Source organism: Typopeltis vanoorti, chromosome 17 (assembly GCF_054136105.1).
Source record: "Typopeltis vanoorti isolate ZY-2024b chromosome 17, IOZ_Tvanoo_1.0, whole genome shotgun sequence".
Lineage (NCBI taxonomy): Eukaryota > Metazoa > Arthropoda > Arachnida > Uropygi > Thelyphonidae > Typopeltis > Typopeltis vanoorti.
In genome coordinates this window covers 77,429,904-77,452,309 of record NC_143565.1, presented here as the reverse complement: position 1 = coordinate 77,452,309, position 22,406 = coordinate 77,429,904, and the positions used below count along the sequence as shown (strand labels likewise).

The 22,406-nt window shown below is 35.2% G+C and overlaps 1 protein-coding gene across 1 annotated transcript; it reads right to left on the bottom strand.

Annotated features, from left to right (window-relative positions):
* Positions 1–18,629: 18,629 nt before the first annotated feature.
* Positions 18,630–21,698, bottom strand: LOC150097520 (uncharacterized). The gene has a single exon (XM_090406941.1). The coding sequence runs from the start codon at positions 21,696–21,698 to the stop codon at positions 18,630–18,632; it is 3,069 nt and encodes a 1,022-aa protein (XP_090263067.1).
* Positions 21,699–22,406: the final 708 nt, after the last annotated feature.

Here is a 22,406-nt window from a genome sequence, read left to right as displayed (position 1 = left end):
CGGAGTGATGTATAAAACAAACTACTTGATGGAATGACTTGCAATTTCACATGGATGCTTATGACAGATGCGCCAACTTAGAATAAAAAAAAATCTTGCCAGCAGTGTTGCCATTTATGGTTGAGGTCGAGAACTTTTCAGACCACCCTTGTATAATAAACTTCTTTCCCTTTACGCCATACATGGCATCACTTATTAGGTTTTTGACATATGGGATAAAAACTTTATTTAAAAAAAGTACTTCTGCTGTCGTGTAAACACTTTTTTGAAATCCGTGGAGCAGTAACCACTGATATTAAAAACGTGTTCAGTTCAATTGGCTATCTCAGCATCGGTAAGATTCAATGAAAATATCAAAAATTAATGAATGTAAGTATTTGAATAATTTTTGTTTAGATAGAGAATTAAACATTCAGCAATCGTATTGGTAAGATAACTGATAAAATTCAGTAGCTCGTAGAACTGATTAAAAGAAATTTCATTTGTGTCAAAAGAAAGCTGTGATACCATTATACAAGTCTTTAGTAGGTTACTATTGAACTGTGGTTCCCAGCTTTGCTCGCCAAGGTTTTTAATGGATATTAAGAAAATAAAGAGTATTCAGAAAAGATTGGCGATACGTGGATAGATTTTAACATAATGATTACGAAAATGAGTTGATTATTTGTCATTGATTAAGTTATTTAATAGGAGAAGAGATTTAATTCAAGTTTATATGTTATTTCAGAGCATATATAAGAGAAATGGCAGAAATTTGCTAAACCAGACTCCATAACACGATATGATACACTGCTCGACAAAACAGACAAAAGGCTTTCGTGAATATATTTTTTTTTTATTTATTTTTTATTTTTTTCAGTATCTTCGAAGGTGAATATTTGACATAATAGACATTCCGCCATGCAAATTCTAAGTATCCAATAGAAATTTATCTACCATTCAACAAGTCAACACAGAATGCATGTCACTCATGGCTATATACAAAATAATAAATAAATAAAACTGGTTGGGACCACATCATTCCCGTTTTTTGGTTTGCTTGGTAGATTAGTCAGATATGTAGTACCCTTAGAATTGTAGGGCATTATTGTTTAAATGATTCTTTGAGATGGCAGCCATTGGACGACTAAGCTAGGCAGGTGAAGGTGCCATATTGGTTTAATATGACTAGACACTGTGGAAGCAGTTTGAGAAGAGAGTAATCATTACAAGAATAGCTGGCCACGGTCGCTCATGGAGGGTTACGTCAACCAAATATACTTTCTGGCTCTAACAGCAGGATGGAGCCCTGCGATGTCCTGTCACTTACTGTCTCTTGGCGTTGCTGCAGCTACAGGTGAAAATATGTCCAACGGGACTGCGTTAAGAAGGTTCAGTTAAAGTGGGCTCTCTTCAAGGAAGCCAGTGGTTTGTATTCCATTAACCATAAACCACTGCAGAACTCATCGAAATTGGTGCCATGAACATAATTTGAAGCCGTGACAAATGGGGTACAGTTCTTTGATCTTTTCCCTAATTTAGCCTACAAACGGATTCTATAGTTTTGTCTGATCAGGAGAGAATGTGGTACGATTCTTCCAACATCAGAAAAGGAACACTTGTAGGGAAGGAATAATTATCGACACTCTGATATCGAGAACGGCCCACTGCTTTCAGACCTGTTTACCCATTAGAAGGGATCATATACCATACAGATATTAGGTGAGCAAATTTTCGAGTATGTTGTGTCAATTTCTGTAATGTCATCTTTCTGGTAATTCTTATACACCTCTATGTATTGTCCCTTATACCTGTCCGATGTTTCTCACTTTCTCATTTTATTGAACACCACCATACCAAATTTTATCCTGCTTCATTGCCAACTGCACGAATTATCCCACAATTTCTAATTTTTTTTTTGTCAGTTTTGTCAAACAGTGTAAAAAGATAGTGAACAAGAGAATTCAAAAAAATATACACTACCTAGAAAGAAGTTAATGGACACTCTCATGGACAAGGTGCATCGTGCCAAGTAACGAGCCACGTGTTTCTAGGCCGGTATAAATTGGAGGAATACAATTCTCCCAAGTCATTGCAACTGTGTCCGGGTGAAATGGATGCGAGAAGGGAACTGACGGAGTTGGAAAAAGGTATTGTGGTAGGATGCCATGCTGCAGGCCTATCTGTTTGGCAAATTATTGAAAAATTGGACCATCCCAAGTCAACCATCAGTGATACCAATTATCTTAGATCGATGCTTAGGGAGTCAACTGCAAGTGCTACCCGCAGTGGAACCACAACACCCAACAAACGTCACTGTAAGGTGCTACGAAGGATAATATGTAAAAATCGCCATTCGTTGGCCGACATGTTGAATGCAAACTGAGGCTCACCACATGGGTTTCCATGGTAGGATAGCAATATGCAAGCCTGCATTACCTGAACTAACATGCTGCGTTGTCTTCAAGGTGCAAAGAGCGTGTACAGTGGGACGTAAAAGCTTGAAAAGCTGTGTTATGTAGTGACGAATCATGCTAGACTCTACCGACCAAATGAATAGGTCAGGGTTGCGGATGCCTGGTGAACGTCTCTTACCAGAGTTCGTAACCACAACTATGAAATTCGTTGATGGCGGTGTGATGGTATGGTCCTATTTTTCCTGGTTTGGCCATAAACACTCAACTTCGAGAGGTATCTGAACACTCTGTGCAATGCAATGCATGTATTAAATCAGTTCTTTTGTGGCTTTTTTCTACGGAACTGACCATTCTCCTTAAGCAGGACAATGCAACATAAGGCTGCTGCTGTAACTGCGTGGTTTGTGGACATGAACATCAATATACTTGACCGCCTCCACAGAGCACTGATCTGGGCCCTATTGAACATCTCTGTGATGAACTGGAGCGTCGGCTGAGGTCAAGGGACGTCTGCCCCACAACAGGCGAGGACCTCATTATATGCCTACATGAAGAATGGACCAAAATTCATCACTATCGTACTCTTGTGGAAATTATTCTCCTTAGGATTGCTACAATCATCGCAGCGAAAAGAGGAACTGACCTGCATCTTATTAAGATGATTGCCATGGCTGTCTTTTTCTCACACTATGGTGCCCGTTGACTTTTTCCCAAGCAGTGTGTGTATATTTTGCTGTTAGAAAATATGTGAAGTGACTTTCATTAACAGGTTAAAAAAGAGGTGGATTTATGTAATTTAAGAGAATTAAATGGTTGGTTGCCATGGCTTTAGGATTTAAAATTACATAATGATATTATGTAATATCATCATGCAATATGACATTGCAGTTGGCCATGTCAGTATTGTTATGTCGCTGTGTATAAATATGAATGAAAAAATAAATAAAACAAAATAAAATGTGAGAAAATTAGCTAAAATATTAACTGAATGAATATACACAAACTATTCAATATACGGATGGTGGATTTTATGGTATGCATATTAGTTTGGTTACCTATACTTGCTGTTTGCATCCATAGAGCTAGGTTGCACAAATATAGGCCATTACTAGTATACGTTTGATTCCAGGCGCCGACTAATACTTTTTCTAGGCTTTTTTTTTTTCAGCCGGTTCCCAATTTAATCGATCCTTGGTGCAGGCTTGTAGGGTTTCTGCATCTAAAAAAAAAATAATAATTCCTAGAATTCACACTATTACAAACAGTAATTAAGTGTTCAGTACCATGAGATAGAGAAGTCGTCTGCCATAATCTCTCTCTCTCGGAAAGCTTTGATTCACTGGTAGCTTAGGCTGAATATCAAACAATGCTGGAAAGATATACAGTGCCATCTTAACACACTAAGCAGCTCAGGCAGTGCTCTAGGAGGTAGCAAGTTTGTAAGGCTGCGATAACTGGCAAAATTGGATCTCAACCATAAAAATACCCTTTTTTTTATTTTTTATTTTTAACATGTTTTCTTGAATTTCGGGGTGGCAAAATAGTGCTTGCTTGCCTGGGCTAAAGATTCTCTGTTACTCCCTTTGAGGATTAAAAGGTGCGTTAGTAGAATTTATTTTTATATTCCAGAATTTAGTTCACTGGTCTCAAATTGTGGAGATGATTTCACATAATGTGCTCTAGCTTTCCTCTCACAAACATAAAACTGAACTTTAATAGTAGCTATGTTTATTTGCAGGTATAAATATGAATTCGTATAGTTTGTGTCTTTGCCACTCCTTGATGGATTTATGTCACGTAGTGGAAGACCAAAAATAGTAATAGTAAACGTGAATAGGGTTTTTTTTGTTGTTATTTTCTCGAAATTCCAATGAGTTGGGATAATTTATGGAATTCATGCCGCTTTCACCGTAGATGGACTTGGTGAAAAGGTTGAAACCATAATAACAGTAACGAGATTATAGAATGGCACATGGCATTCCCAGGACAATGATAAATCTATAAAAGTAACGTGATGGTTACTTTCTTCTTCTTCTCCCGTAGTCCGAAATGAACCGTTGGGTCATTCATGGCTTGTAGGTGATACTCTTTGCTAGCCTCCTCCAGTCGTCTCGGTCTCTTCTTCTTGATGTCAGTTGAGAAAGGGAGGAATTTGTCCATTTTTTGATGTTATCAGTCCATTTTAATCGAGGTCGGTCCCTTACCCTAGATCCCGGAATGATTTAGCGCCTCCGTAGCGCAATTGGAAGAACGACGGTACATTGCGCCCTTCGATTGGAATAGGCCTAAGTTCGATTCTCGTCGCGACGGGAGGAATCTTTATCTGGACGATTTCAATCGAAGGTGAGTTAGCCGATCTCATACGGAGGTAGCAGGGTTTTTTCTCCCGGAAACTCGGGTTTTTCATCCCGCATACAGACAAATCGGTCCTTCAGAACACACGCAATTTACAGACAAAAAATACTAGTTGTGGTGGGCGGTAGATGGCGTTGATGGAGATGATTCGTAGTAGAGGTTCGGTGTAGTGGTTGAGACAGTTGTAGGTATCCTCCCGCGATGAGTCGTCGGACTCCTTGGAGGTATCAGGAATAATAATAATAATAATAATTTCTTCTAGTGCTTGATGTGGAATGCCATTAGCCCTCTCCACATGACCGAACCATTTCATCTGTCTTCTTCTGATGACTGTCAGAATATTTTCCCTTTTTCTTCCATCTATTGAATCAATCAGTTTTCGGACATTTTCATTGGTTTCGTGAGCGGTATAGGGAATTCTCAAAAGTCTTCTGTAAGTTTTCATTTCGAAAGACAGGAGTCTCCTCTCATCTTCTTTCAATAAAGTCCAGGGCTCACAACCATACAAAAGGACAGAATTCACCAAGGTGTCAATTAGTCTTAGTCTGGTTGTGATTGTTATTCTGTTATCTCCCCACAGTAGTTTTAACTTCTGTAGGGCTACGGTTGCCTTAGCAATTCGGTATTAAATGTCCGTTTTTGAACGACCATCTTGATTCAACGTGCTTCCTAGATAAGTGAACTTCTTTGCATTCTCAATTTGCTTATTGCCAATTTGTATCTTTAGGAATGCAATGTCTGATTTTGAGGTTATCATTGTTTTTGTTTTTTGTAGGTTTATGTATAATCCATATTTTTTTAATGTTCCGAAAACACGGCTGGTTATCTCTTGTAATTCTTCTTCACTTTCTGCCAGAATATCGATATCGTCAGCAAAACGTAAGTTATTTATTCTTAGTCCGCCAACTACTATTCCAGTGTCGTATTCATAAAGAGCTTCATCTATGACCTATTCAAGAAAACAATTAAAAAGAAGAGGGGACAAGATGCATCCCTGTCTTACCCCCCCCCTTTCTGCCCGGAACGGTTCGCTGCTGTAATTTTTAATTTCAATTCTCATATCAGATGAGGAATAAATAGATTTTTAATAATCCTAATGAATTTGTTGTCATACCATAATGTTCTAAAATTTTCCATAATGCCTCGTGCCATATTGAGTCAAAAGCTTTTTGAAGGTCTAAAAAGTTGTGACAGATTATTTTGTTATGTTCTATGTATTTTTCGCCTAGTATGTGTATTGTAAAAATATGGGCAATTGTACTTTTGGACTTCCGGAAACCTGTTTGTTCATCTCATAGTCTGCTTTCTATTTTCTTTTCGATTCTTGACAGTAGTATTTTTAACAGGATTTTGCTTGGATGACTAATAAGACTTATTGTTCTATAGTTGCTACATTTATTGCTGCTTCCCTTTTTAGGAATATGTACAAGGACAGAAGTCCTTGTACATATTCCTAATCAGAGGGCCAAGTCTCTGTGTTCCATACGTCCTGGAATAAATTTAGCAAGGTGTCTATGATGATGTCACCTCCTTCGCGTATCAGTTCCACTGTGACACCATCACTTCCCGGTGATTTTGCTATTTTTGAGGAGCTAACTGCTGCAATAACTTCTTCTTTTAATATCGGGTAATCTCTTTCCTCCGAACCTCCTGGCAAAATTCCGTCCAAAATATCATTAGTCAGTTGAGAGTCGTTTTGAAAAAGCTTGGTTGCGTAACATTTCCATCTATCAACTATTTTCTGGTTATCTGTGATAGGAGTTCCATTTTCATCTTCTATGCTCCAATTAATTGAGGTAAAAGGTTTCGTTAACTTATTGATAATTTGAAAAGCACTTTTAGAATTATTTTTATTTAAGTCCTCTTCTATATTTTTGCATTCATCCAATATCCATAAATTTCTAGCATGTTTGATTTTGATTTCTAGCATGTTTGATGGTTACTTTACTTCTGTGTAATGATACTGAACTCTGTGAGTTTAGGATACACAGGCTTACTTATTTAATAAATACATCACTTCAAATAATTACAGCTCAAATATCGCTAAAATAACTGTTGACATTAAAAATAAAATAAAATGTAAAATAAATACATTTCTGTTTGTGTGTGAAATCATATTAATCTAGATAATTAATAAACCAGTCATTTAACAAAAATAAACAGTAATATTTTACACAAAGTTTGTTTCTTTGTTTATCGCTAAACATTGGATTATAATGCAATACTTTTTAATATATACTGTCATCATTATCATCATCATGCATATCAAGGATTTAGGCCTAGCGTGGCCTGTTCTTCCCTCCTTAGAAGTCATCGTTGATCTTTTTAAAGGACGTCCTGATTTTCTTTTTCTTAATGGCTTGTTTTGGTAATCTTTCTATTTTCATTTCTTTGAACATGTTCCATCCATTTATTCCATCTGTTTTTTATGTTTATATTTTTTAATTTTTCTATTACTAATTCTTAGTTTTGTTCTTTCATAATTTCTTCATTTCTTTTGTGATCAAATAGAGTATACCTTGCAGTTTTTTCTCATAAACTTAATTTCTGCTATTATTAATCGTTGTTTGTCTTTTTATTTTATTGTCCAAATTTCACTTCCATACAATAAGACTGGTAGGGCTAATGTATTGTATATTTTTAGTCTGGTTTGTTTTTAAGCTAGGTTTAGTTTAAATACAGTATAGAGTTAATTACACCTGTTATTTTTAAATATTTTGCAATGTTTATGTTTATATCTTTTCATTTTCATATGTGATCATACATCCTAGGTAGTTAAATGAATTCACCTGTTCTAAGATCTTGTTATCTATTACTATCTTAATTCTTGTTGGATCTTGTCTTTTAAAGGCCATAGTTTTTGATTTTTCTGTTGATATTGTCATACCATAATCTTTGGCTATCTCAATTAGATCTAAAATAGCTTTCTTTAAGTTATCTTCAGAATTTGTAATTATTATTTGGCCGTCGGAAAAAAGAAGAGTGTTTAAGTTCACAGTAGGAGAAAGTTTAATACCTTGATGGAAATTTTTATTCCATTTTATTATTATTTCATTTAGGTAAATATTAAAAAGAGTTGCTGAGACGGGACATCCCTGTCGGATCCCTTGGTTTATCTCTCTCGTATATGATAGCTCATGATTTAATCTTATTTGTATTTGATTATTTTCATATATACTTATGATAGCTTTTAGGATATTATTTGGTATTTGTCTTTTAATATGTTAAATAAAATGCTTCTTTTAACTTTGTCAAATGCTTTTTCAAAGTCAATAAATGCAATATATGTTTCTAAATTATATTCTCTTCTTTTCTCTATTATTAATTTTAGGCAAAAGGTCGGATCTATATATGATCGTCCTTTCCCAAATCCATTCTGTACTTCTAAAATAAAGTTTTCGGAATATTTCATTGGTTTGCTATTTAAAATTCTTCTATGTGTTTTGTAACAGGAATTTAGTATACTTATACGTCTATAGTTTTTAGGGTCATCTCTACTACCTTTTTTTTAAAGATAGGATTTCCATTCTATTGGGGAGTTACTAGTTGAGTAAATTTTATTTAAAAATAATAGGAGTCTTTCTTTGAATCTTGTTCCTGCATATTTACATAGTTCTGAGCTAGCTTATCTTCTCCAGGTGATTTTCCGTTTCTTGTTTCTTTCAGGCTGATTTTTAATTCTTCTTTAGTTATTTCATTTTCATTAAATGTTTGCCAGTTGTCTTTTTTAAAATATTTACCTGTCCACAATTCTGTGTAGAAATTTAGAAATTCTTCTAATTTCAATTCGGTGTTTAATTTTATGTTTTCTTTAGTATCTGCATTTAAGTATTTCAGAATCTTATATGCATTGGGTCTTATTTTATATAAATCATGCTCTAAATTAGAAACAGATTTGTTCCATGATTCTCTATGTCTTTTTCTGACTTCTCTTTTAGCTATGGCTCTTATTCGTTTATATTTTATTGCATTTTCTAATCTTTTATTGCTTAACCATTTATGATAGGCTTCTATTTTTATTTTGATTATTTCTTTGATTGTATCATCCCATATCTTCAGTTTTTTCCTTTTATTGAATTTTTTGATCTTCCCTAAGCTTTCATTTGCTGCTGCATTTAGTATCGTTTTTATATTAAGCCATTCTATTTCTATATCTTCATTTTGCTTTATTTTATCTAGATGTTGGTTAATTCTTTGTTCATATAGCCATTGTATATTTGTGTCATTTAATAATCAAGTTTTATAAACAAATGTTTTAAATTTTCTTTCTGTTCTTGTTACTTGTAGCCATTTAGGTGGTAATCGTAATTTTATTTTAACGAGGAAGTGGTCACTGTTTATTTCATATCCTCTGTGAACTCTAACATCTAACGAAAACTTTGATGTCTTTTCATTTAAGATAAAATAATCTAATATTGATTTCCATCCTCTTGCTGCCCAAGTATATTTATGTATGTCTTTATGTTTATAGAAAGAATTCATTATTTTTAGGTTATTATAAACTACGCGAAGTCAATCAATTTTTTACCATTCCTTTTTAGAGTATGCTCTCCATATATTCCAATATTATTATTAATTTTCGTGTTTCCAATTCTTGCATTTAAGTCTCCTGCTAAAATTACACAATCACTTTTATTTATATTATTATATATATAGATTTTGTAGCTGATTATAAAATTCAATATTGTCCTGTTCTCTTCCTTATTCTGGGGCATATAAACCAAGTATTGTTAAATAACCTCTATCTATTTTTATTCTAGCTTCTATTATTCTTTCCTTCCATAATTTATAATGTTTTAACTGTTTTGAAAGGGTGTTATGAATCCAAATCATAACTTCTGCTTGTGATCTTTGGTCTCTGTCAACTCCACTGTATATCACATTAAAATTTTCGATTCTCGTGGTTCCTTTAATTTCTTTTTTGTTTCGGTGATTTCTGCTATTTTAAAATTTCTTTCATTTAATATTTGGTCTAATTCTATTTCTTTATATGCTATTCCTCTTACATTCCAGTTTGCTATATGTATTATTTTTTGTGGTTTCCATTTTCGTTTTACCTTTTCCATTCCGGGGTCGTTTCATAGATTCATTCCGATTATCCTTTTCTGTCAGCTTAAAAGAATAATTATGTGTGTGTGTGTGTATATATATATATATGAGCACAGTAAGTAGTTTTGAGATCTTTAAATGATTTTGCATTCTCAGGATGATTTCCGAAAAGTGTAATACGTCTCAAATAATAATGCTTCCAATAAAGCCATTAAAATTGGCTTTTTTTTTTTTTGAGAAATTTTTCAGAAAGATAAATTGTTAATGCGAGCAGTATGTATGTATGTATATATATATATATATATATATATATATGTGTGTGTGCAGCATAAATGTGTTCCACTTCTACTTACAGTACAACTTCAAGCAGCCTGGAATACAGTTGGTGATCCGGCTGTTATACAATCGGAACTTAAATGACTGCGAAATTATGCTGTACGTGCTTCTAAAACGTGTGGCTGCGGATTTTGGAGACTAGATTTGGTTTAGTTGTAATACGACCGAACAACAAAAGCTGTATATTATGTTTATTAATTCGTGTATTCTTTAATCCAGGTTGCCTGTTTCGTTTACACAAAACCTTTTCACTTCTGTATAAGACTAGCTCACTCATCTTCGCTTAAAAAGCTCCTCTTTCTTCGTCCTACAGGAAATCCGAATTGCTTTTTCTAAATGAAGGACCAATATCGCGTCATCCACGATTGCATTGCAGCGATGCTTGTCTTGGAGGCACATACCCGAAAAGCGCCGCAGTGAACTAAACAGGTGTAATTTTCGAATCGTCTCATGGCTTATACAAATTTCTGAATGAAGTATATGCCGCTGGTCCAAAAGAAAGGAATTATTTGAATGCAAATACAAATGCCATATTCTAAAGACCATTGCTTTACAAAAAATACTATGTTTAAACAAGTATGGCGACAGCAGTACATTTTAGAGAATCCTAAATAGCATGTAAATGCTCCTTTAATTCCAATTCTTTTTCACATTTCTAGGGACACTGATCATTAGTATGTGTTAGCATGAATCGAGTATTTGGACCAGTCCTTCTTCAACATGACCACTGATCCATGCTGAAGCCTGCGCATGACATTGTTTTTTTACCAAAATGTGTTTAAAATATTTAGTTATGGATCTCTGTGTGACGACCGGTCTGCACACAAGTTTTCAACATTATTTTCCCCAAATTGTGTCTCAATATTTTCAGTATTACATGCTCATTGCTGTGGTAAAAGAATCATGAGTCTGTACGAAACGAATATAGTGTAATTGATCACTTCAAATTTTGGAAGAAGCTTCCAATACTTTAAGGACCAGTCACGATGTTCTTCACATCAATGTAGTTCCCGCTGTTGGCTGTCACCATAGAAGACCTCCATAGCTCAGTTGATAACAAGGATGTTTTATGTTTTACGATTGGAAAGTTTGAATCTCCTCTAAAATGCAAAGAACTTTCACAGGAGTTTTTCAACTGACGACGAGTTAACTGGTGTTATATGAAGGTGGAAGGGGATTTTTATCCCGGAAACTCGTTATTTTTATTTCACAAAACAGCCAGAAGAACACTCAGTTAAACAGGCATCATTCACTGTTCATATAGCCTTAACTACTTCGACCATAATTTAAAAAAAATACACTCCAACCCATTCTTGATGTTTAGCTTGTGTGCACCTGACTGCATAGGACTACAGCTCTTTAGGTAACATTCTGCGACTATCCAAACTTGTGTGGTTGAGCATTTGTACACATACCGGCTACTGACTTAGAAATCTTTATGCAGATATACGTAAACGTCACTTGCGCAGCGTATATGCAAAATACTTGATTCACCATTAGAGACAACTGTTTAAGAATACTTAAACAGTTGTCTCTAATGTTCGATAAAGGGCTTTTTGTGGATACCATTTAGCTGCAGCCACGATTTTGAAAGCAGCAGGGCTGACTGGTTTCTCAAACAGGTGAGATATCGCGGGTATTTAATCAGTGAAAAACTAACCCACGTTGCTTGCCTAACAGGGTTAAATGTGTGTCCTAAGACAGTCCAGAAACGAGATTGCCGTCGTCTGAGGTTTGTATGGACAAACAGATCTTCCCGTGTGCAGAAATTGACAGAAGTATTTAATGGCAAATTAACTTTATTTGGGCATTCTATACGAAAACCACCGATTTCTGCGAACCAGAGAGTTCGTCTGCAGTGGCGTCAGTAACACCGTGACTGAGCACTGAAAGACTAGAATAAAGCCATGTGGTCCAACGCATCACGGTACACCTTGTTCTGTACCAATGGTAGACAGTTTGGTAGGAGCCCCATGAAGTAATGAATCCAGTTTGCCTTGCAAACACAACTCAAGGTTCTGTGTGTTGGACTTCCAACTTCACATCGCCCTGCCAAACATGATTTTGGTCCCTTTCTGGATCCTTCTGTGCATTTCTTAGCTAAGGTAATGTTCTTATGTTCAGTTGATTCCGGATAAGATGTTCTTTATCGAAAGTTAAGGGCAAATAAGTTATGCATCGCGTATGCTATCCTATAATAACACCTCTTTTTAGGTCAAGAAGTTCATTGTATCATTGACAGCATACAGATGTGCATTTGATGCTGTGTAAGCCTTTAAACATGGCAACAAGATTATACGTATAAGTTTATTTCATTCTTAAAATTTAATTTAAAAAAAAAAAAATTAAATTGAACTGAGTAGTTTAGAATCATTTGTTTTTGTTTTGTGGTATGTAAAAACATGAAAATAAAGAAAGTCTCACTATGTTTTATGAATCATTTAATAACTTAAATCACATTACAATGGTTTGCCACCAAAAATGGTACCTTTCCACTAATCAGTCACGTAGGACAATTTCCCACCTCTGTAGTGTACAAGTACATAAAAAGGCACTCCCCTGCCAGTGCAGATTAGGAATAGTAATTTTCACATTATAATATTCTCTGGTGGTACCTGCACAGTTGATTAGATAACCTATTAAAATATCTATATTTAATGCTTTTGCATAATACAACTGATAAAAGAAAAACAACTGTTGAAAGAAACATTTAAGATGGAAACAAGTAGCCACCTGGCTGCCATTTTAGAAAATCTTACCAGTCATGAAACGAATTTCACTGTTTTGTTGCCCACGAATACTTTAAATCATGGAGCGCACATAGCTGCTGTCTATGCTGGTCATCCTTGGGAATCAAGGATTCGTACGGAGATGTGACGGAGCATTCGAATTTCGTTTTAAAATTGGCGACATCTTTCTTGAATGTTTCGATATTTTACAGATACAGATAACCCTAGAATTATTTTTAGCATCTGCATGGGGTATTTTAAAAAAAGTATTATCCTCAAGACAATACAAAGTAGCTCTTAACAGAAAAAAGAAACAAATTTGCTTACTACTACTGCTTTAACATATTACTGAAAAAATGCAGATGCGGGTATGAAATTAGTTTTGTATTTATTTTTTTCTACTTCCACCTCAATCGCCTGTTTATAATTTTTTTTTGTTAAAATATCAAAATTATCGTCACCAGTGAGCAAGCTTAAAAAATGAAACACAAACAGTTCGTAACCTTTTCTTACAGACACATTCTCTATCCCAAAAACCTGATGGTACTGGAAATAAAATTTTAGTTATTAAATAGAACTCTTTTATGGAGTATATTTTAAACAGTTAAATAAAAGTACTTCCATCTAAAGCTTGTTACACATCTTAAATTTAAGTACCTGCATAGCCTTTTGCTAAAGTTGATAATAATGGGTTCGATTCTAATCACCGACTAGAAGAACTTTCTCTGCTTTTTCTTTTTTAACTTTAATTCCGAGTTAATTGATCTTTGGAGAAGGTAAGTACAGTTGTTTTCCCACTAAAGAAAAGTAGGTTTTTAATCCTACAATTCGGAAAAAATGACACAGTACTAGTTATGGCTAGGAATGTGGCATTAATTTCGCGCCGAATCTTGTTTCACTTTTGCTGTGATAACTACCTGGTGATCGTACTAATCTTCTAGTGAAGATGAAGGTACTGGAACTGGAAAGACTGGCTGCTGCTAACCGAGTTTCAGAAAGTTAAGGCTGGGTCCTACTCCCTTTAAAGAATAAAAAGACGTAGAGGATTTATATACTTTTTATTATATTATATTATATATATATTCGCATGTGGTATCATTTTGTTGGCGTATGGTCACTCCCATACGTTATTGGGCTTTCGGGGTGAAGCCTTCTGCTAGAAGAATCCCTTCTCACACAGAGTTAGTGGGACAATCACAAACAACCCCTTGGCTGGAGAGCGGATACGCTAACCACTCCGGCTAAGATATAATCGAGGAAGCCAACCGTTTTATCCCGTAAGCGATTTGGAGAGAGGTGTGTGTGTGTGTATATTTTATTTTATTTTTTCAACTTTCATTTCCTTATGAGTAATGCCTATAAGGCTAATTTAGCATTTCCATAAGATGCTTTTATTATAATAGATCCAAATATTAATAAATTGTAGTTTTTAATCAGATCATATCAATGAAGAACGGTAAAGCGGTAGTATTTTAATAAGTTAATAGACGGTTGCTACAAGTTTAAAAGAAAATTATATGCTGCTTCAAACAAACTATATGCATCGAAAATGCAAAGAAATATCTAAGGATTATAATATTAACAGCGTGTGTTTACCAACTGAATTAAATCAACCAGTATAATGTTCGTTGGTTAATCACAATGGTGAACATCTTTACAGTGTTTGTGCACTATTCGAGTATAGCTGTCTTTTGGTTCAATAATGCTATTTTAAAACAAAACAAAAACTGAAACTAAAGGGAAAATGTCAAAAGAAAAAAAAAAGTGCACCTTGGTTGGCATTCGAAATTATTATAAGAAAAGATTAGTTTATTATTGGGCATAATACGAGAACTTAAGTATGTTTAAGAAAAATTTCTCATAGTCTTATTGAAAAGCGTGTTGTGGTGAGGAATCTGGACCTTTGTTACGCCACTTACGACAATAATAATTTCTATTTCTAGAGAGCATCAACTGCCAGAGTCGAGATGGAATATTTGTCCTGTATGATCATTAAGGAAAATGTTTGTTTTTTTAAACTTGACGACACATAGTAAAGATATCATCATGAATATTTAACGTTCTTATCAACAGTGATATTACTATAACGTTTATCTCTATCACAAAAAAAAAAAAAAAAAAAAAAAAAAATCGAAAGTTTACAATATCTTAGCGATAGTAGTTCAAATTAACTTCAACTTATCGAAGATTAATGGGACTATAGTAATAATATCAGCAACATGTTTATATTGATAACAATTAAGATGGAGATAACTATGGTATCTGTCCATTCGCCTCCATAGTGCAAGCGGTATCGACAATGTCTTGGACTGACAAGACCTGGATTCTTATCCCATCTAGGAAAACCTTTATAAGGACTTTTCCCATCCATGACGTGAGGAACCTTTATCTGATCTCTTTCGACTAAAGGTGAGTTTGTCGTCTCATACGGTAGAGGGTTTTTCACCCGGAAACTCAGGTTTTTCGTCTCTCAGAACAAGCAAACCGGTCCTGTGAACACACACACACGGATCTAAAGTCATAAATGCATACTTAATCCCTCATTAGGAGAACTCTTAGCTAGATTGATCTATTTTCCAAATACGGCACTTTCTTTATACGGAAACTAGAACTTCGAAGCAATATAAAGGTAGCGTAAAGGTTTTGTTTGATCAACAATTTAAAAATAAAATAAACCATTAAGAGGTCCAAGAACACGGCTTCTATGGCGCCCTTTTATCATTCATCTCCGTAACTTAATCGAAAAACATGACAGATCCAATTCTTCAAGAGTTTGGGAGTCTGAGATCAACGTTATTTCACCTTCTCTTCTACACGAAAAAGAACATGAACAATATACTTTATAACAATAAATTATAACGAATATTTTCACTTTGGAATCCAGGGCTAGCAGATTGACCTATTTTCCAAATACGGCACTTTATACGGAAAGTAGAACTTCGAAGCATAACACGTTTAAGCATCGCTTATTTCATTCTCAAAAGCACAGTCGACTGCCTAGGATATATACGTCTTAAATTGGACTCAAAAGTAAAGCATTTCGGATTAAAAGTAAGCATCTTTTGTTCTTGATGACGTATAGCGTTCTTTCATGCAACCTAATAAACGCATGCATCATCCAAATAACAAGATTATTTTATTACACAGAAATGCAAGCGTTATAAATCAGCCAGCAACTTATAAACCATTCACAACGACGCTCGACTTTGAAGAAATCGGTGACTTGTTTTTACGAAATTACAATATTTGCAATTACCCATTTACATTATACGTCATTCAAACCATGCCGACTGAAATGGTCACGCATAAAATAAGTTTAAATACATATTCAGACACTTATGCAACACTTGATATCTACAGATGATTGTAGTAGACGAGTTTACCGGATTTTTTCTTTAGAAAAAGTATTTTTGAGTATCTTAAGCTGCATTTTAATTCGAAAATTAAATACCTTCAAGGGGAAACAAAGCTGTTTGAAGAACATAATTCGCATTGTCACCAACTAGTTTTGATATTTTTCATTGTAACTAATACTAGGAGTATAAGCTGAATTTGTAATTATTTTGATTTCATTTATTTTGATTATTACTTTGACTGGTTTCAACAAAAACAATTCTTCCAGTCATGGGAAAATTATATTTTAAATATGGGATATATTTTGCTAAGCTATTTTTTATTTAGCAAAAAAAAAATAAAATAAAATAAAAAATAACAAAAAAACTAATAATTCCGGAAATATTTGATTATTAAAAAAATTAGCATTATTTAATTCATTTTTGTATAAGACATACTGTAATGACAGGCAGGTTTCAGACTTGTTTCCTATTTTATAAAATTTTGACTTTAGGCCAACTGCACAGGTAACGTCAAACAAAACAAACAAAAAAAAAAAAAAAATGAGAATAGATGCTTGAAAGCACCACAGAAATAAATAGATATCTATTTGTAAATGGAAAATAATTTAAAATACACCAGAATGCAAACCGCTCACTATTATAACTGGTCATTTGATATTCTAGCATCGACACAATCATTACCTTGCTCTGTGAAGAATATATGGTTACATTAAAGTCACTGACACATCACATGCACACAAAACAGCACCACACGGATGGCTGCCTTTCCATACCAGTCACAGCCCCATTTACCGTACTTGACATAACTCACAGACAAGCTCCATTTCCTGAGAAAGAGGCGGCAGTTTGCCCTTCTTTAACCACAGAGCACCAACACGAGGTGATTTTTTTTTTTTTTTAAGTTTTGATCAGCTAAGAACACACATATCAACAAGAAATATAACATTTTGGTAGAATATTAACAGACAAGCCTCCACAATGGGGAATAATTAAGTACAAACACTCCCTGAGAACCCCTTGGTAGGCCGATTTACAACAATGCACACAACACTAAAAATACACACGTGAGCACAGGAAACACTTCTAAAAACGCACATAAGCTAACGTGCATACACTTTTTTTTGACCAGTATCTTTTTTTGATATCCTGGCCAAGTAAGACTCAAGTCGAGTTTTGATTTATAAAAGTTTTGATGTAAGACAGATTCCATCACCCATTGTTGCTGCTCTGAATACTAAAGATGGACAAAAGGTCTTTTTTTTTTTCTTTGTGCTAAGTACAAAGCATAAATGGTTTATCAAGGCCATTGACAGTAACATCCATATAGTATAAGAAAAACCCGTATGAAGAAACAATTTGAAATTATATATATATAAAAAAAGATACAGGAACTTTTATAACTCACTAGTATAGAATAAAAAAAAAAATGTCCTGCCTTTTAAACAGAGATCACTTGACTAATATTATGTCTACATGGGCAGGCTTCTTATTGGTTCTAACAAAGATTGATAGAAACCCGTTATTATAATAACAGTAATAATAATTAAAGAAAAAAAACTCTTCCTTAAAATCTGTGATATAGTACACGTGTAAAAAAGAGACAAAAACAGACAGATCGGCACCATTAATAAAATATTACACTACAAGGTGTATCACTCGTAATCGGCTCTTTTACAGCTGGTCCGTAATTAATTGCAACAATAATATACTGACGTTTTGATTGTGATAAAGCCATTGCCTTTTTTTTCCCTTCTTCTTTTGTTTGCGTTTCGTATTACAGTTCTCAACTGAGGAATGACTAGGTCTACAATGGAAATTGCTAGCTACTTTTGATTTCTGGCTGGCTTCATCCTTAGTTAGTTCCTTGCCTCACTCCATCGGCCAACTTCAACAAATTTGCAATTCATTAAACAGTTTGTATTCTTTTTTCTTTTTCTTTTTTTTTAAAGTTTTATATTTCAACATCATGGCGACGATGCACTTTCCAAATTTCAATGAAGACTTGGTTTTCACTTGTCTAATCTTATAAGTAGCTCAGAATTCCCGAACAATAAATGCCCTCATTTATAATAGTCCAAGCTATGTAAAACTTAAAGGTAGAGGAGGAGAAAAAAAAAATATACACAAAGTGGTTAAAGAACAGAGAACACGCACGTACACATACACAACCATCACAGTGAAGGAAGCAGATGACTGTGATAGGCAACACATGTGGCGTCATACTCCCCGACGCCTTGTCATAACTTTGACTTGTTTCGATATATCACAACAGCTGACATCTCCATGAGCACCATTAAATTGCCCTCTCAGGAGTTGCATCAATCTCTCTTTCTCGCTTCTTTTCTCATTCTCTCGCTCCTAGACACATGCAAAGTTCTTCGTGCTGACAAAAAAAAAAAAAAAGTTATTTACATATGAGCAGTGCGCGCAATATGCAAAAAGAAGGACACCTTGTCATTACTCTGTTTTCCGCACATGTTACAAGTGAAAGGATCTTTGTAACCATGGTAACCCATATGCATTGTATACATCACGCAGTCTTTAAATGCCATATCGCAATAGTTGCAAGCGTAAGCGTCTTGCCACATGGAAACCGTCTTCTCCGATTTCGATTTCTGTTGCTCTTGAATGAGCTGAGAATTCTTAGTTGTCTCGGACTTTGTTTTTTCATCTTTGCACGAAGAAGAATGACAATGATTTTCTAAGTTTGCTACTGAAGAGGAGGTTGTAAGAGGCTCAGGATGATAGAAACTGCTTTGGAACGTGAGAGGTTTATGAGCATTTACGAAACCATTATGTCTGGGAATCAAAGGAGTAGACAAGCCTTTTGAAGTTAAGTGGTAGCTGAAGTCCATTTGAGGTGTTTGCGGTGTAGTTTTTGACCATACAGTAATGCTATCAGTAGTCAAATGGGCTGGTTGAGAGCTAGCAAGACAACCATCTACTATAGATAAGTCCAGTCGTTCTCTTAGATGTGGTGTTTTATCACTTTTATTATCTCCTGCAGAATAAACTGGAGTGTGTTCTACATCTTGAGGCCGAAATGACTCTTTCTCAATCATTTGTTCTTCCAAAATATCTACGGCATCTGATGTAGGACTAGAATCCATATCTAGAATTTCAGGTGACGATTGACGCTCTTGAAGTTTAAGGCAGATACGATCGAGTTTAAAAGCTCTTCCTTTTCTACGGTTTCGGGATTGGACGGGTGTAGAACACCCTGACGTAGTGACGATTATACTAGATTCTTGCTTGTTGTTTTCAAATGTTGTCACTACAGGCAGGGTAGCTTCTGATACAGAAATAACAGATTTAGGAATACTTTTGTAGCTACTGAGATCTAAAGGTGAAGAAGTTTCAGATACCTCTTCGGGTATGCTTTTTACTGTTGATGGGTTGGCCGTAGAAGTATGAGGAATAACTGGGCTTATGGATTCTTGACTAGGACTAGTGCGAGATACTATAACACTATGATTGGGAGGTTCGTTTTTTACGCAAGCATCGATGACTTGCGAGTTATATAAAGGAGGGTTACTTGCACTTGTTTGTTTCGGGGATGTATTATGGGAAGCACCCACATGAGTAACCAAAGGCAAAGAAGTTTTTGCATCTTCCATCTGTGGTCTTTTATTGTCGTACTTATTGTTAGTTGAAATCTGAGAAGTAAAATTATTTCCTTCGGTACGTGTAGATTCGATCATTGGAAGCTTCTTTTTTTTTCCATTCGATTGGCATAATTCTGGGTTAAAATTGTAAATGCTGCTGTCTGGCATACACTTCTGACTTATAGGAAATGTGCTATGGTTAGGGTATGAAGGATCTTGCATCTGAAGAAGAACTTCTGGACTGATGCCATAAAGCTTGCAGAGATCTTGATTTTCTGAAGCAGCATGAAGCACCATATGCTTGTTAAACAACTCCCTAACTTCGGTTGTGAAGTCGCAAAGATTACACTTAAGGGAAGTCTGAAGTATGTGGTCTGGGCCAGAGACATCATGGTATTCAAGAGCAGGTGGTCGGATAAACATATTGGTCACGGCTGGGATGCTGCCACTAAAGCCATTAATTAGAGGTGGAGGCGGTGGCGGATATAAAAAAGACATTCCTATCGTGGAAGGAATTAGAGGAGGCATGCTGGGATAAGTGACTGGTTGATTGATAACAGGAGCTAAAGAATTTATTGTACTCACTGCATTTACATTGTTTGTACCAGAATCTTCAGTTTTACCCTTTTTAGGTCGAGGTCCTCGTCTTGTCCCGTAGACATCTATGACTGGAAAAGGATTTGGAGTGCCATCGATGTTGAGCACTGTGGATGGTTTATGCGTATATTTTCGCAGGTGCAGTTTGAGACTGTGACAGTACTTTGTGGCATAGGAACAATCAGAACAGCGATACTGGTATATATTAGAATGCGATTTCATGTGACTGTTTAACATTGATTTGTTAACACAACTGTAGTTGCATTTCGAACATTTAAAAGGTTTGGAGCCAAAATGGTTTCTCAAATGATATTCTAAGTGATGCTTATACTCTGTAACAAAAGGACACTTGGGGCAAGTCAGAAGTTTTTCTGCCTTGATATGACTCTTGCTATGTTCCCAGAATTCGTTTTTACTAATAGCCACATGACTGCATTGTTTACAACGATAATGTCGAGACTTCCCGTTTGAATTAGAGCTGCTACCATTTCCAGATTCTTCAATTTCATCGTTTCCTTCTTCGGGTGAGATTTGTGTTCTTGACCAGTTATCTGGAGGACTTTCAGAGTGAAAGTCCTTGACGTGCCTTTTGAGCCTCCCTTCAGTCCTTGAAGTGTAATCACAGAGGGGACACTTATATTCAAAATGAGTGTTCATATGAGAATTAAAATGAAATTTAGAAGTCCCTGAGTAATTGCAAATGTGACACTGATACAACTCCCCTGACATATCATGATCTCCGGAAGTAGGAAGTCCAATCCCATTCCTCTCGCTCTCTGCAACAAATCCCCCATCTCCATCCGAAGAATAATTGGAAATGTTGAGTTTCATTCCAAGCATTCCATTCTTTTCGAGGGCACACTGAAGCTGAGCCAATGGACTTGGCATCTCTTCATTGTCTTCGTGACCACTTGTAGCATCATTGGTTGCTGATTCGCTATCTTCTGATAAAGATATTCCATCCCTACCAGAGTTTGCATTCCTCATCATAAAACCTGGATTCATAATAGTAGAAGTTATGCTAGCCGATTCGGTCGGAAGAGCAGGTGAGGACGCCAATGATGTTCCTCCCGGTGAAGAAGCTGGCGAATCATCTAGCTGAGAAGCTCTATCCCTCTCAATATCCGGAGATAGTCCATTCATCTGTGTTACTCCGATGTCCGAAGAGTCTTTCCGTATATTTTCCTCGATGCAAACGGGTGGTGCCATGGCAGTTTTGCACTCAAACGTAACACATGATCGAAACTCTGCTGTTACTGTACCAATAGAATTCATCATTCTATTTTCCAAAATTCTCCAGTCATCAGCTTTCTCCTTGTGAAAATGTCTTGTTAGATATCACTGATTCGACATTTAAGCTCCATGTTTGCCATATAGTCTTGGAGATCTGAAAAAGTAAAAAAAATGTTTGAAAATCCTAATTAAGAGAAAGCAGAAAAGTATGCAATAGGAAACATCAAGAATACTAAATTATCAGATATACTGCATATTTGGATACTGAATAAGTTCATCAATAATTCTTTCATGACTCGAAACTGGTAGAGGATAAACTAGTTCTAGTCCGTGATCAGCAAAACTATTTGATATCCTTTGTTTCCCGGCAAATTTTTTAGAATTTGATATTCTAAAAGTTCATTGATTTTTGGATGAAGTATTTTTTTTCACCCTAAAGAAGTAAGTTTTTAACGCGCAAAAATCAACCATGGAACACACAATATACGATATATAAATAATATACTAGTTAGAATTAAAAATACTAGATGGTAGTAGCCGCCATTTTCCTACAGCATGTCTCAAGAAAATAAATAAGTAAAATAAATTAGTTCGTCTAGCAACAACAAAATATATTCAATGTCATTCTTATGTGCCATGCATACATTGCTTTTATGAATTTATATTTTGTTCCAACCAGTCGATATATTTATGTATTTAGTCATACGACACACGTGTATATCATTTAGTAACAGATTTTGTAGTGTTGTA